Genomic DNA, 13,704 nt, shown 5'->3' with positions numbered 1-13,704 from the left:
ACACACATACATACAGAAACAGACACATCATCAAATACAACACTAAAGGGCCACCTTGCATTCTACCAAATGCATACATTTATTCATCCGAAAGCCAGATCAGAATAAAGAGGAAACACAGATGATGGCTCACCAGTTTCATGCCGAGCTCGTGGGATTTGTACTGGGGGTGAGAGTGAGGAGGCAGGGTGAAGCCGCTCCTCCTGTCTGGAATGAACTGCTGCTGCTGCAACTGGGCGTACAGGCAACGGTTGAATGTCACCTGGAAATACATAAACATACAGAACAGTACAAGGTTGCAGCTTTTCACAAAAGCTGAACATACTAATTAAAAACTAAAACACAAACAGTGATTACAGTCAGCAGTATTGTGAAATAATTGCCTTTCTTTGAAAAGAAAACCCGCTATGATCATGAATCTCTAAGTGCGTTTACCGAGGTGAGGACTCTTGTGTCGGGAGGAAAGGTCTTGAAACTTCGACACGCCTGCAGATCTATTGGATCCCGCAGGTAGAACGCCGACACTGCAGGGGCGACCAGGTCTGGTCGTTGTGCCAACACCATGGCGATAGCTGAAGGTATGAAGCAGTGGGCACGCTGGAGGCCAGCTCTTATCTTCTCTGGGTACCTGAGTAGAGAGTAGAGATGGATTTGCATTTTCATTATCGATACATTTATAGTCTCATATATTATTCCATCCACTTACATAAAATATTTATGAGACCGTTAACAAGCCGGTCTTATGCTGATGCAGGTGTTTTATCAAGTTTGTAGTGAAGAAGTATCAAACACTGATTCTGTACCATGAAAATTGGATTCTGACATTTAACTTTTTTCCTCTTTACTGTAAAAATAGGTCCAGGGGGGGTACAGCATACATACTGGAAAGCATATATACTTGTCAATGGCATTGACTTTGCAACACATTTGTGTATCAAAAGTAGAGTTTAACACAGGGAGACATCCTCTCACCCCTCTAATCGCTTCCTCAGGGCTGAACATATCTTGGGGCTTGCCCTGCAGGCCCCTGGGTGGGTGGAGAGCAGTACTATAGCTTGTGTCACACTTGGTACCACATCTTTCGAGACCCCCACTGGACTGGATTTGGAGGGACAGGGCAGAATATGCAACTCTCCCCTATAGAGGAAGACCTACAAAGAGAATTAGTGAAAAATAAAGGTTACACACAGCAGGTTAAATACAGACAATATGAATATATTTATAATGGGCCATATGAGTGGTTCTACATGTTCTGTTGCATTACCTACATATGTGATTACTTTACACTAATGTTAACCATTTACAAATCAGACCAAAAGGATTCAAATGTGTTTTTTATTGTTATTTTATTCAAAATAACTGAAAAACAAGGTGGGCTATCAATCACGCATTGGGAGATGGTTTGTACTTAAAGGGCTAAGACTAAAAGACTACAAAGATCTGATAAGTTGGACTCACCCTGTTTTCACTGGTGTCTGGACTCAGCCACTTGGGAAGATAATCTGCTGCTTCAATCAGAAGAAACTCTCCATCGTTGTCCTCAACCCTTCACACACAAACACGGAATGGAAGTTAGAAACCGATAAACAAACAACTGAAACGGCTCCCTGTTTAAGTACTGTAATATGGCAATGAAATCATTTGATATTTATTCTTTTTTTTTTTTTAAAGACAAACTCAGAGCACATTTTGTCTCACCTGGCTATGAGCTCTGGGAAGGCCTCTGTGATTTGCTGCAAGAGATAAACAACAAACCACTCGTCCTCCACGTTGTCCCCAAACTGAGTGCTCCCTCCAATGTGAGCAGGTACACCACCTGTCGACACAACACATATATGCATATGTATATACACAATCAATTCATCTCTGAGGTGCTGACAACACAATACCTTTCTCAGAATGAAACTTGAGGTTGAATGACTGATGCTGCCAGATGTATTGTATCAGGAGTGAGGCGACCTTCGCCAGAATCTCCTCTACCAGACGTGTGAGATGCTCCTCAGTCTGCTGTGAAGCTGGACCGTCTGTCTGGAGCAAGAACAGTTTGTACTGAACCATGTCTTCCTGAATCACTCTCCTCTGCAGGCCGTCCATCGTAGTTTTTCAATGACTGACTAGAGTCAGAAAAAAAGTAGGAGAGAAGTATTAAGGTTTAAAGGCTAACATTATGTAACAACTCACCACAAACAATATATCACAGGAAAATCTCTTTTAAGTGTCTTACCTTGTTCTGTTTATAAATGTGAGATGGTAGGACAGAGGGATGTCAATGCAGGAGAGAAATTAAACTTTTCTCATTTCTACGAACGTTGCTAGCACGCCATCTGTCACTGTTTAGGTCCTACTGCCAATTCCACTCGACTTCCACAATGGTGCAACAAATAACAGTTCCTACGTTTTATATTTACTTATTTTCACTGTTGTACCAATAAATATAATAATAAATAATGGCTGTACATCCTAAATAAAACAGATTACTACTGAATTTCATAAAAATGTCATGATTCATTACATAATTCGCATTTTTAGTTCAGTCGAATTCACCAACGGCAAGCGACTACATTTCAGGGACGCAATCACGCTGCGCAATGCATGCTGGGAGTTGTGGTGAAATGGCTGATAATCCTACAGCTATTTTGTAGGTAGTCCGAAATCTATTTCCCGTGAGACAACGGAGCTGCGTATCCATGACAGCCTTATTATTATTGTTGTTGCTGATGCTAGCGTTAGCACGAATTTCCTCTGAGGTGGCGATAGCTCGCTTTACTAACGTTATATTTTAAAATGTAAACGTAATTGATCAGCAGCTTCTGGACCACACAGGATGCTAATTACTAAATGTACAATGCCGTTCGTGCCTTGCTGATGTTTTATCTGTCTATCCATGCAACGATAGCTAGCTTATAGCATCCTGCGAACAGTTAGAAGCAACGTTAGCATATGTACCTATTAGCATATAGCATATGTAGCCAAAGCCTCGTCCAGCTCCCACTGCTCTAAGGGCGTTTATCTGCGGACTAGTGGAGATGTTGGACCTCCCTCTGTACAGTTCCCAGCGAGTCCAGGACGTGGAGGCAAGGATGAGAGACCAGGGCTTGAGCCGATAAAGCGGAGACAAGTGGAGAATGATTTCACGGTACAACAGAAGACCTGTATCGCACAAACTTGAGATGTGAGTACCGAAGTACCCGGATTTGTAACTGTGACGTTACCAGTTGAGCACTATAAACACAGGTTTGAGGATGAAGGTTGTTATTATACACTGGAGGGACGTGAGATGAGGGATTGACTAATGATGGGGAAATAATATTTGTATTGATCCAGCTACTGAACAAGGTCTGTAAAGTAAAAGTCACATTATTTGTGTTAGATACAACAAGAATTATGATAAAGTTCATGTGGACAATCAGCTGTTTTAACTGTATTTTCATGATGTTTTGTCATGTTGTGATTGTAAGCCCATCACTAACATTAAACACATTTGATTGATGTTCTCAATCTTTCATGCAGACGTGGGTTGTCTCGCAGTAGCCTTGACCACCACCCTCTCCCAGAGGAGGCAGACGATAACCAAATGCCTCAGCGGTACCTCCATGACCTCCAGGAAACTGTCTCCGCTCACAACAGGTAACTGAGTTCTGGTCAGGCAGCAGACAGGCAGCCCTGACTTCTTCTGCCAGGAGATAAACCTTTTTTTCCAGAGTAAGGCCAAGATGAAACCACTTGGAACTAGTACACAAAAATACTCTTCCCTGTGTCTTTCGTAATCTTATGTATTGTCTCGAGTGGACAGCTGATTCTCAGGGCTCTTGCTGTGTGAAACGAGACACCCAGAAGCAGTGGATTAATTGATATCACATTGCCTCCTTCAGATGTGCAGTTAAAAGAATACATAATGAGTCAGGCTGCTGGAATATTCAATTACTTTGACATTTGCCCTTTATTTTCCACTTTGAAACCTTGCCTTTTGATTATGTCAGCAACCACCATCAGTAAGATTTACGCAGCCACATAACAGAGACCCGGTTTATGTTGTGACATAGAGAGTCACGGTGTTTGTATAATTGACTGAGAAGCGGTGAAACATTACTCATCAAACTGTATATATACCTACGACTTCTTGTCCTTTCTATGCAGCTCAGACACGTCTGCTGCCTCGGGCCACTCCGACTGCCCAACCGTCATTTCAGTCGACTCCAACCAGTCCTGGTCCGGCATCCACAGCTCTACAGGCACCGGCATCTCCACAGAGAGGAGCTCTGTTTTCTCCTGGGGCTACGATGTAAGTCTACTCCAGAGATCTTAGAAACACACACACACACACACACACACACACACGCAGACATCATTGTTATTGTGTTGCAAAAATAAAAAAGACGCTAAAGACATACTTTCATGCACGTTTTAATGTCAGATTTTGATTTACTTCCTAACATTTGTCACCTTTTGGCAAACCCGTGGAAGGTGCCTCATTTGTCTGCTTCTTCTTTTTATATGCCAGACGATTCCACGGGGTATTGGTTTGTTATTATTCTGTGCTTTCTAGCCTCAGCTGGTCCTCCAAAACTTTTCTAGGACTCAATTATTTATTTAGTGAGTTGTCCTCAAGCTGTGTCTGGGAAAGGAGGAAAAAAACAAACAATAATTCAGTTACACAGACTAACTCACTTCTTTCTCTCTTTCTCTCAGTTTTTTTATCGGAGCATAAAATCAATCCCGCTTGACCTCAAACGCATACAGACATCTCAAAGGGCCATAGGGGCTAATTATTATGCATGTTGAGGCTTGCCATGATGATTTTTTTTAAAAAAGGAACAGCGATATGGTAGCAATAACTGAAAAGCAGCAGCTTTCTGTCATATAGCCGGTGTATGAGAACAGAGGAATGACTGAGCTTTCCATCTCTTTTTGTTTTTCCGGTCCCGTAGGAGTTCGACAAGGCAGCATCACGGCAGGTGCAGCAAATGTTTGAGGAGATCGACAAAGAGCTGTACGAGGGGAGAGGCAGCGGGGGAGGGATACTCCAGGGGCTGCACGATGAGTGTCAGCAGTGGGCCACACGTTTCCCACATCTCCGGTATGTTCTCCACGGTTCCCCACCAACCTCCTCACCTTTTACTGCAGGGCTCAAGTGGGAATCAAAGATGAATGCTGAAAAATCAACTCTTGAATGAAAACAGTGTGTGTGTGTGTGTGTGTGTGTGTGTGTGTCGCTCAGGATCCTGGGGACTCAGCTGATGTTACCAAGCGATAAGGGCTTCCAGTGGTATGATACTTCAGGGAAAGGCAGCTCTGCCGGCAGCACATCATCAGGCAAAGAGAGCAGCGTGGAGTCCCAGGAGAAAGATAAGAGCACAGAGTAAGTCCTAACCGCACTGATGTCAAAAGGACACAAAAGGAACTTCTTTTTGTTTCTTTATTATTTCTTCATTATTATCTCAGAAATATTATGCCTCTCCATCTCGAGTGGCTGTTGGTCGGCTGTCCAGATGACTGGTGTCAGGGCATCAATTATAGAGGAGTCCTGGCTGACTCTGTGGTTTCGTGACCTAGATGCTCCGGCTTCTTAATCAAGTTTGGTGGGTCATGTTGACCAGCTGGGATGATGAACAGTTTGCAAGGACGGCCAATTTTAAAACTAAGTTGACATAAAGGAGTTTGTTAATGTCACTATGCGGCGTGTTAGTGTGAGCCTGTGCATGCGTGCGTATACTGTAAAAGTTCTTCTGACGATCTTCCTTCTCTTGAGTTTATTTATCATTTATTCATATTAAAACACACAGGATGTGTGGGCTTGTGTCTGTGAGCGTATGTGTACATGTTTAGGTGCCTAACTATGTGTGCCCTTGTCTTGTGGGGGGGGGGGGGGGGGGTGTAAAGGTTGAACGTGCAGGGCAGGAGAGCGGCGCTGATCACGGCCTCCTCAGCGGAGTCGGATGAGCCTCCTGGCACCTCCAGTGGCTCCAGCAGTCACGACAAGCCCAGACTGATTGAAGAGGAGGGCCTGATGGAGGAATATCTGGCTTTCGATAGCGGGGACTTGTGAGATACTCGCTGTCCTTATGTGGCACAGTTGTGTTCTAACGCCAGAGTCTATATCTAAACCTCAGCTTTTAAAATGACTTTCTATATCTGCCTTGTGCAGGCAGGACGAGTGGGAGCCGGATTCTTCGGAGTCGGGTCGGAGGCATCACTCTATGCCCCCGGTCTCTCCGTACCGGTGTCGCCGTCAAGCTGTTCTCGACCTGCTGTTTGATGATGTGTGGCGGCAGCTGGTCGGCTGGATGAAAGAGCTGGTCCAACGCCACTGGGAATGCTGCACCTCAGGTACGCCTGAATTGAACTATTTTACACGCACCGGACCGAACGTACATCGACAACCGTCCATTTCTCACGCACAGTATTTGTAAGTGATTGTGTGTTTTGATTGGCAGGCGATGAAAAGATGTGTGGGAGCTTAAGCCCCGTGCCGCAGGACTCCCAGAACCCCTTCATGCTGCTCTCCATGCTGCCGACGATGCTGCCCAAACTCGGCCAGAGCAGGGTGCCCCCGCTCACAGCTGGGCTGCAGTTTCAGGTCAGTGGTTTGAGGGGGGGCTGGGAGGCAGTAGACTGGGGAGCCTCATTTCACTTTTAGCACTGTCAGCAGTTCAAGAGGTCGATAAGTTAAAACTTAAAAAATGATCCTTTTTAAAAAGTAATCTATTTCTGCTTTTAAAAGAAACAATGAAACGCAGTCAATTATTTAAACAACAGTTTACATTTTACCTTGAATTTTCACTGTAACTTACTGCAATATATAACATGAAAGTAAAGTTATGTTTGTAGAAGACTGTCTTAGTCAAGTAGACCTTGAATGATCTTGAAGTTCTACTGTGAGGTCTCAGCAGGCCTTAGAGTCGTGTGTCTCTGTTCCACAGTCCACCTCCTGTCTGTTGCTCTTTCAGTCTCTCAGTGCTTCCAGTTCAGTAACTTGTATCACTGTTTTCTTTCCTTCTCTCTTTACTCTCTGCCCTTCACTTTGCCAACGTGTTTTGTACCTTTTTATTATTTTTGTCTGTTTTCCTCTTCTTTATGTTATTCTCTTTTCTGTCTTTCTTTTCCTTCATTTTATTTACTCACCTCTCTTCCTTTCTCCTTCCTCCACTATCTTCCCTTGGTCATTCCTCTTTCTCCTTTTTAAAGAACACAAAGTCAAGGGGCTCAAAGCACAAGTCCAGACGGAAATCCAAAAAGCAGAAAAGGCCTTCCACTGTATGTAACTCCCTCACTTAGAGCCAACATGGTGGTGTGTTTGTGTGCACGCCGTCCATGCTGGCTCATTATCTTTATCTCTAGAATAAATGTGCTTGTGCCTGTTAATTAACCCCAAAGCATCACCACCGCTTTCTTTATGATTAACTGCAATTTACTTTCAACATGAACTACTGTTGATTTATTTTTAGATCTTTCTTTTCTGTCACAACGAGAATGTTGGAATGCTTTTTTTTTTTTTGTTGCATTTTGTGAATGTTATTTTTGATTGGTGGCACAGCAGATATGGGGTCCTCCTGACATCACTGCATGCTTTGACAATGTGCTGTATTCTACATATGAAATCATAACCATGTGGCCACTGGCCTTCATAACATAATGTATTTATATCTGACCTATATTATGTCTCTTGTCCCCTCTTACATCCCTCCTAATCTTTCTTTCTTTTTCTCCCTCTCCTTGACTCCTCTCTCCTCTTATCACACTACTTTATTACTTCCTCTCACACCATGCTGCAGGCTGTAAGGGTCCCAGTAGGAGCAGCAGCGACCCAGCACAACCTGAACGACCTAATCGTGATCCACAGCATCCCCCTGCAGCAGAGGAACCTTGGTGTGCTGGAAAGAAACCAGTATGGACACATTTTACTCTTCCGAGCATTGGTGCCAAAATGGAAAAATAAAAGCAAAATCAATGACACCTCCGCCCACACATTTGTGTATCCGTAATATGTGATTTTTAAACCTCCAATGGGAATGAAAGAGGCACAGACATCTTGTGGTCCTTGTTTTTACATTTACAGACAAACGCATTATAGAGAGACATAGCCTCACTCATGCCATGTTTTTGTCCCTGGTCCTAACACCTTGTTTGGCAGAGGACACAGCCAGTTGGCAGCAGGTGGAAATGCACCATTCAGTGATTATGCTCCACTCTCTCTCCTCGCCACACAGGGAGCCAGAAGAGCGGGTGTCTCTCAGACCAGCCTCCAGCGTGGTCCCCTCCAGCAAACCGTGCCCTCGCAGAGCCCTGGAGCAGAGCTCCTCCTCGCTGTCCCGCCCGGCACAGTCTGCCCGACGAAGAAACCCTCCGCCCCGAACCCTCCTGCCGCTGGTTCCCAGTCTGAGTCCGTCCTGTGCAGCGGGATCCATGGATGACGTCGTCCGTGGGACACGTCTGTGAGTTCAATCTTTGGGTGGCACAAGGCTAGCTGTTTCTCCCTGATTCTAGCCTTTATGCTAAGCTAAGCAAACGTTCTCCTGGCTCCGGCTTCATATTTAACAGACATATATGAAAGTGGGATCATCTACATTTTTTCTCTTCACGTCTGCTCTTTATTCTAAAAGTATCTACGCTATCACATAAAGTAAAATTCTACCTTTGACTTTCATTCTCACACCTAAGCTGTGAATTTCCGCAACTCCCACGGCCTTTTCAGAAGGAAGTACATGTTAGCGCCATAGATGCACCACAGAACAATCTATCTGCACTTACTGTCCGTGTGTGTCTGTGTGTGTGTGTGTGTGTGTGTGTGTGTGTCTTCTTCCACAGACCCACAGCCAGCAACTGCCTGACGTCTCCCTTGTTGCTTCTGAGCAGGAACACACTGCTTCCCCCCATCATCAGCGGAGACCCAGAGTCATCTCACTCGGGGCAGCAGTGCAAACCTGCACAGGTGAACCACAACTACTCCGACAATGGAAAGCTTGTTACAGCACCTGAGCAGACACACAGATCAAAGGAAGCTGAGAAACAATTATATTGTAGCTTCTATTAAATACATAAGTCATTTTTTTTTCCTGACCAGCGTCTCAGAGGCCCGTCCAGCCGCGCCCACAGTGCTATAAATGACGAAGCTGGCAGCTTAATACCGAGGGATCGTCACCACCTGCTGGACGTCTTCTCTCGGCCCAACACCACTCACACATACAGGGTGAGAGGCTCTTTATCGTCACATATCACACGTCCTGCATACACATATGGCGTATTATCACAGGTGGCAGCCCAATGATTCTGTGTATCTCTCTGGAGAGAGGTTTTCTTTTTTTTAACCCATTAGGTTTAGGTCTTAAAAGTAATGAGTTGGCAAATGTGGCGATGTTTGAGTATAGGAGACAATGTGTTTGACCCCTGTTTTTTTTTTTTTTTCAGTCCGACACTCCTTACCGTCGTTCCTTCACAGTGTTGGACAACATCGGGCAGGGGCGGCCGGGCAGAGCCTCCGTAGCCACAGGTCAGAAATTCAACTTCAATAGTTGCGTATGAAAACATAAAAATGCTCCTGGAAAAGGGATGTCGTATACCATGAACAGTGGCCCCCAAATATATATATATATATATATACGTATATATATATATATGTTGTATATAAATGTCTATCCCCTGGTTGGGAATCACTGATACTGTACACTGAGACCACTACTTTTCATTTGCCTGTACTTGTACTGCACATACCCAGATATGGATCTCGTAGTACATCAGTTATTCACTTACGCATTAATTAATTTATTCATTCATTCCACCAGACTCTCTTGGTATCGGTGTGACGGGCATCAGTATGGGCATCAGCAGCTCATCTTTCTTGGACTCGTTTCCCCACCACCCCTTGGGACACTTGCCCATCAAAGACGAAGAGGAGCCAGACCCACAAGCCCCCGTCCCAGGTCAGTGGATTAAAGCACTGATGAATCTCTTCCAGACCGAATACACTATGAATGAAAGAGGCTGCAGCAGCTGGCTTCAAGTAAGCTGTACCTGCTGGTAGGATGATTTAAGTCAGTATCTTTATTATTTGTCGTCCTTCTTTCCCACAGCGACACCGGTGCCTGTGTCAGTCCCACCTCGGTCTTACACCAGAGGAAGCATCCCGACCAGGGCCGGCAGACCTGGCTTGTAGTTCGCCTCCGAACCCTTCAGCCATTCAATCTGTATTCACTCCAACAAAGTGCAGCATCTGTGCCCTTCCTTTTTTTTTTTTTTTTTTCATATTATGCTGCTTTTGGTTAAGGGCCTATTTTTGTATTTCAGAAATCAGCTCATGTGGCTGTCTGGTGGAATGAATGAGTAACTCCGTTGTCATGTACAGTACGAGCTGTATGTGTGGACATTTGTACGTATGGTCTGAATGTGTATATATATATATATATATATATTTATGTGAATGTACAGTATATTATCCTCCACAGTGTGTTGTTGTGCTGGTAAATGACTATGCAGGGAATAACACATCCACCCAGACGGGGATGGAGAGGATGAAAAGCACTTTCTTTCCTCTCTGATGCTACATCAGGGAGTTCGGTACTGTATCTTTTATAAGGACACAATTGTCAACTCACTTTAAAATCATATTAATCAGAATATGGTGGCTGAAAATCTCTGTAGCCCACGTGCTTTCACATCTATACCTCAAGATAAATGTAGGAATAGAAGAACCTGCAAATAACTAATTCATCATGTCTGTACAAATGAATATTTAAGGTACATTTTGCTTATTACCTGAACAAAGCCATGTGGGGATGCTTTGACAGGGAACATCAGGGTAGTTCTCCCTTCATTCGTTAATGAAATATAGTCTGACAGCCATGCGACACAGGTGACAAAGCTTGAAAATCAAAGCTCATCTTCGATGCATTTTCTTTTATACAAAAAATATTAAAAACCGGAGTACTGACAAAGTATATAAATATGAGTTCATTCATTTTTTATTAAGACTGACAAAAAAAAAAAAAAACAAGAAATAAAAGATACATTTACATTTTGAGAAGCGTCACATGAAAAGCTCGTGAGGCCGACAAAGAGAGCAGCTCGACAAACGCAGCTCATACATCGAATGCTCTTATTAATCTAAACGTTATTTTTTAAGAAGTGCCACTATTTATATACACTGTATCTGCTATAACCAGAGCCTCAACGCTTCTCACTTTTTCCCTCTTTTTCCTTTTTGGGGCCCACTTTTTTTGGAGTATTTTGCTTCCAGGTCAGAGAGGAAACTCTGCTCTCTGGACTTCTGTTTTTGCTGGAAAATAAGAATGAAAGGATGTGTTTTTTTTTTTTAGAGAGGGAAACACAAACAACTCCCCGAACAACTTCATACGTGTGCATTCGTTACCTTAAGCATCATGACAAGACTGTCATCCTCATCACCGAGCCCCATCTCTTTCTGCATTTCTTCTGCTTCCTGTCGCTCCCTATTGGCCTGGAAGGTTAATTGCAATCAACATCACGGACATACGTAGAAAAGTGTAAACAGTGAGAGAATATCTAGAAAAACAAATACAATATAAGCTGTGATGATTTCATGGCTTTAACCCCAAACACATTGCTCACCCTCTTCCTGCGAGCCCTCCTCTTCTTGTCGCTCTCCTTCGTAAACGCCGGAAACGCGGTGACTTCTCCGCCCTCGATAGCAGCCTGGATGATACCGCAGAGCCTTGGCTCATCTTCCTGGGAGCAGCACATTGCCGAAGCTGTGATTGTGTCCATGTTCCCCTGGTGCTGCTCGTACAGCTGGATCACATCCTGCCGCTCCTCTTCAGAGCCCTTATATTTATTCTCAAACTCGAGGATGTCCTTCACCGTAATCTGGGAGAAGGATGCAAGTCACGTTTACAACAAAGTAAACACCCGATGTGCTCCGTTACCTTGGGGAAGAGCAGTCTCCAGTAGTCCTCCCAGCAGCGGTCTTGACTCAGGACATCAGACTCTTCATCTACCGTCCCCTGCTCATCGTACACAGCTCTTTGCTCCTTGTCGTTCAGCACCGCATACAGCTGTCCCAACACCTGGAGGGGGAAAGGGCGAGATACACAGATTTACACACATCTGCAGGCCTCAACAGAAAGTATGGTATGTAATCATAATATATAATAAAATAGAATGTAGTGATGCATTGACCCGTGTGTGTATATATTTGATCTATATTGTGTTTAAGTGATACGACAAAACAGTATGGGACATGGAAAATTCCTCCATAGTCTGATTTTGCCAATTGTGGGCAATTAATGAGCAGGTATATTTACCTGACATTATTGGATTAACAGGATTGTCAATGCTATGTAGTACAATCTGTCAGGTATTTAATTAACTAGACAAAACAATCCACAGACACTTGCACTTGTAATTATCTGATCTATACAGTTTGGGGAAACTGTAGTAAATAGAGTTTACTCACTGTTGTACTTAGCTAGCTGTGTTAGTTGTGCTAGCTAACGGTAGCTCGTTAAGCTAGCTTGTGTTCATTGCGTGTCTAACAGCCAACAACGAGAGTTCACCTGGAATTTCTCCGTGGCCAGCGGGTCTTCGGGAGCCCGGTCCGGGTGCACTTTCAGCGAAACTTTGTAGTAGCTCCTCCGGACCTCAGTCTCGGTCGCCTCTTTGTTGACGGCCAGCACCTCGTACAGGTTTGAAGTGTTGAAGAGCTCGTGGCAGCGCTCGAGCAAACCCATCCCGACAGCTTCACCGTTACTCTGGTAAAGTATTTCTTTTTAAAGTTTAGATTTGTGGCTAAATATCCAGAAGTTAAGTAAGGTGTCTTCCCCTGCTTTCGCTTTGTTTGCGATATATATTTCGCGCGCTGGCCTGTCTCGTACATCCGTGCGTCCCGGCGACGTGCTGACGTAACAAGAACGAACGCCTCTTATTGGTTCCTATTATCGATGTCGTCAGACTACGTAATAATATATATATAATAGAATATGTCGTCTTTTACCTTTTCGTACCTTCTTTTAGATATTATTTAAACGTATATAAACACCGTGTTGATTTATTGTGCCGCCAATATCTTTACTGTTTATGTTGATTTCATGGAGTTATAAAGTGACACTAAATGTGAATAGTAGTGTGAATATGTTTGAGGTAATATTTGATTTGTCTTTTGCAGCCTAGGGTTGCTTGGTAAATATAAATAAGGAATTACTTGACAGCAAAAAGACAGTTTTGTCTTGAAGAAAGAGAAATACTTACAATGCAGGTTCAAGCAACAGAGGAAATAGTATTTAAGTTACCCTGTAATACATTTTACAACCTGGGTCTTTTCAATGCAACCCCATCTAGTTTCCAAAATAAACACATTTAATCAATACAAAAAAATGAATTTAATATCACATATTAATATGGCACTGAGCTGCACAAGGCTTCATCTACTACAGTAAAAGTGAAAGCTATCTGAAAACAATTTGGCAGCAAAGGAAATCTAATTTGACAGTCCAGTTTCCATACATGCATCACTCAGTCAAGAATGTACAGATACCCTAGTATTTATTGGTGCGTTTGAAGCAGCACAAGAATACATCAAAGACAATGAGGCAAGTCACTAAGTATTTTCTCACTGCTTCATGCGAAAGCAGAACACAAAGATACACACTGACTTTGAACTAAGCATCTGTAGATTGCGCCCATCTGTGTTTATAAGCCTGTACAATATGCAGTACTGGAGATATACACTGCAAAAGC

General features: G+C 43.5%; 3 protein-coding genes across 5 annotated transcripts in view; 1 reads left to right on the top strand and 2 right to left on the bottom strand.

The window, feature by feature from the left end:
• ecd (ecdysoneless homolog (Drosophila)) overlaps positions 1–3,155 on the bottom strand; it is a 6,218-nt gene extending 3,063 nt beyond the window's left edge. Inside the window, exons 1-7 of one of the 2 annotated variants that reach the window (XM_031879658.1) lie at positions 2,225–3,155; positions 1,890–2,114; positions 1,699–1,816; positions 1,459–1,546; positions 973–1,151; positions 436–628; positions 134–232 (exon numbers count right to left, since the gene is read on the bottom strand). In XM_031879658.1, the coding sequence (XP_031735518.1) occupies positions 134–232; positions 436–628; positions 973–1,151; positions 1,459–1,546; positions 1,699–1,816; positions 1,890–2,094 (882 nt within the window). In that variant the 5' untranslated portion in view covers positions 2,095–2,114; positions 2,225–3,155. Of the gene's footprint in view, positions 1–133; positions 263–435; positions 629–972; positions 1,152–1,458; positions 1,547–1,698; positions 1,817–1,889; positions 2,115–2,224 lie in introns of both variants that reach the window. The other variant, XM_031879652.1, reaches the window with a different exon arrangement.
• fam149b1 (family with sequence similarity 149 member B1) lies at positions 2,663–11,621 on the top strand. 2 transcript variants are annotated; one of them, XM_031879631.1, is made up of 16 exons: positions 2,663–3,172; positions 3,511–3,627; positions 4,138–4,282; positions 4,929–5,077; positions 5,219–5,359; positions 5,881–6,042; positions 6,146–6,327; positions 6,435–6,577; positions 7,186–7,254; positions 7,773–7,885; positions 8,208–8,432; positions 8,806–8,929; positions 9,062–9,187; positions 9,406–9,487; positions 9,780–9,917; positions 10,068–11,620. In XM_031879631.1, exons 1-16 carry the CDS (start codon positions 3,126–3,128, stop codon positions 10,148–10,150), a joined length of 2,046 nt encoding a protein of 681 aa, XP_031735491.1. In that variant the 5' UTR covers positions 2,663–3,125; the 3' UTR covers positions 10,151–11,620. The 2 variants fall into 2 exon arrangements, with proteins under 2 accessions (XP_031735491.1, XP_031735499.1); XM_031879639.1 differs by lacking the exon at positions 7,186–7,254 and having other exon boundaries at positions 10,068–11,621.
• Positions 10,359–12,853, bottom strand: dnajc9 (DnaJ (Hsp40) homolog, subfamily C, member 9). The gene is made up of 5 exons (XM_031879671.1): positions 12,525–12,853; positions 11,895–12,035; positions 11,581–11,835; positions 11,363–11,449; positions 10,359–11,269 (listed from the first exon to the last, which is right to left on the bottom strand). The coding sequence occupies exons 1-5, from the start codon at positions 12,696–12,698 to the stop codon at positions 11,171–11,173; spliced, it is 756 nt and encodes a 251-aa protein (XP_031735531.1). The 5' UTR covers positions 12,699–12,853; the 3' UTR covers positions 10,359–11,170.
• Positions 12,854–13,704: the final 851 nt, after the last annotated feature.

The sequence above is a fragment of the Anarrhichthys ocellatus genome, unplaced genomic scaffold, assembly GCF_004355925.1.
Source record: "Anarrhichthys ocellatus isolate YVR2014 unplaced genomic scaffold, GSC_Weel_1.0 scaffold3, whole genome shotgun sequence".
Taxonomy (NCBI): domain Eukaryota; kingdom Metazoa; phylum Chordata; class Actinopteri; order Perciformes; family Anarhichadidae; genus Anarrhichthys; species Anarrhichthys ocellatus.
Note: the sequence above shows the minus strand (reverse complement) of the source record. Positions and strands in the feature narration are given on the sequence as shown.

What these genes read in the sequence shown, in the direction of transcription:
- dnajc9 (XM_031879671.1), bottom strand. Translation starts at nt 12,698, where the DNA reads ATGGGTTTGCTCGAGCGCTGCCACGAGCTCTTCAACACTTCAAACCTG. An exon ending in GGAGACTGCTCTTCCCCAAG is followed by an intron (nt 11,836 to 11,894) that starts GTAACGGAGCAC and finishes TCCTTCTCCCAG; the next exon opens with ATTACGGTGAAGGACATCCT. An exon ending in GTCTTGTCATGATGCTTAAG is followed by an intron (nt 11,270 to 11,362) that starts GTAACGAATGCA and finishes CTTATTTTCCAG; the next exon opens with CAAAAACAGAAGTCCAGAGA.
- fam149b1 (XM_031879631.1), top strand. Translation starts at nt 3,126, where the DNA reads ATGATTTCACGGTACAACAGAAGACCTGTATCGCACAAACTTGAGAT. An exon ending in ACACGTTTCCCACATCTCCG is followed by an intron (nt 5,078 to 5,218) that starts GTATGTTCTCCA and finishes TGTGTCGCTCAG; the next exon opens with GATCCTGGGGACTCAGCTGA. An exon ending in GGTGTGCTGGAAAGAAACCA is followed by an intron (nt 7,886 to 8,207) that starts GTATGGACACAT and finishes CTCGCCACACAG; the next exon opens with GGAGCCAGAAGAGCGGGTGT.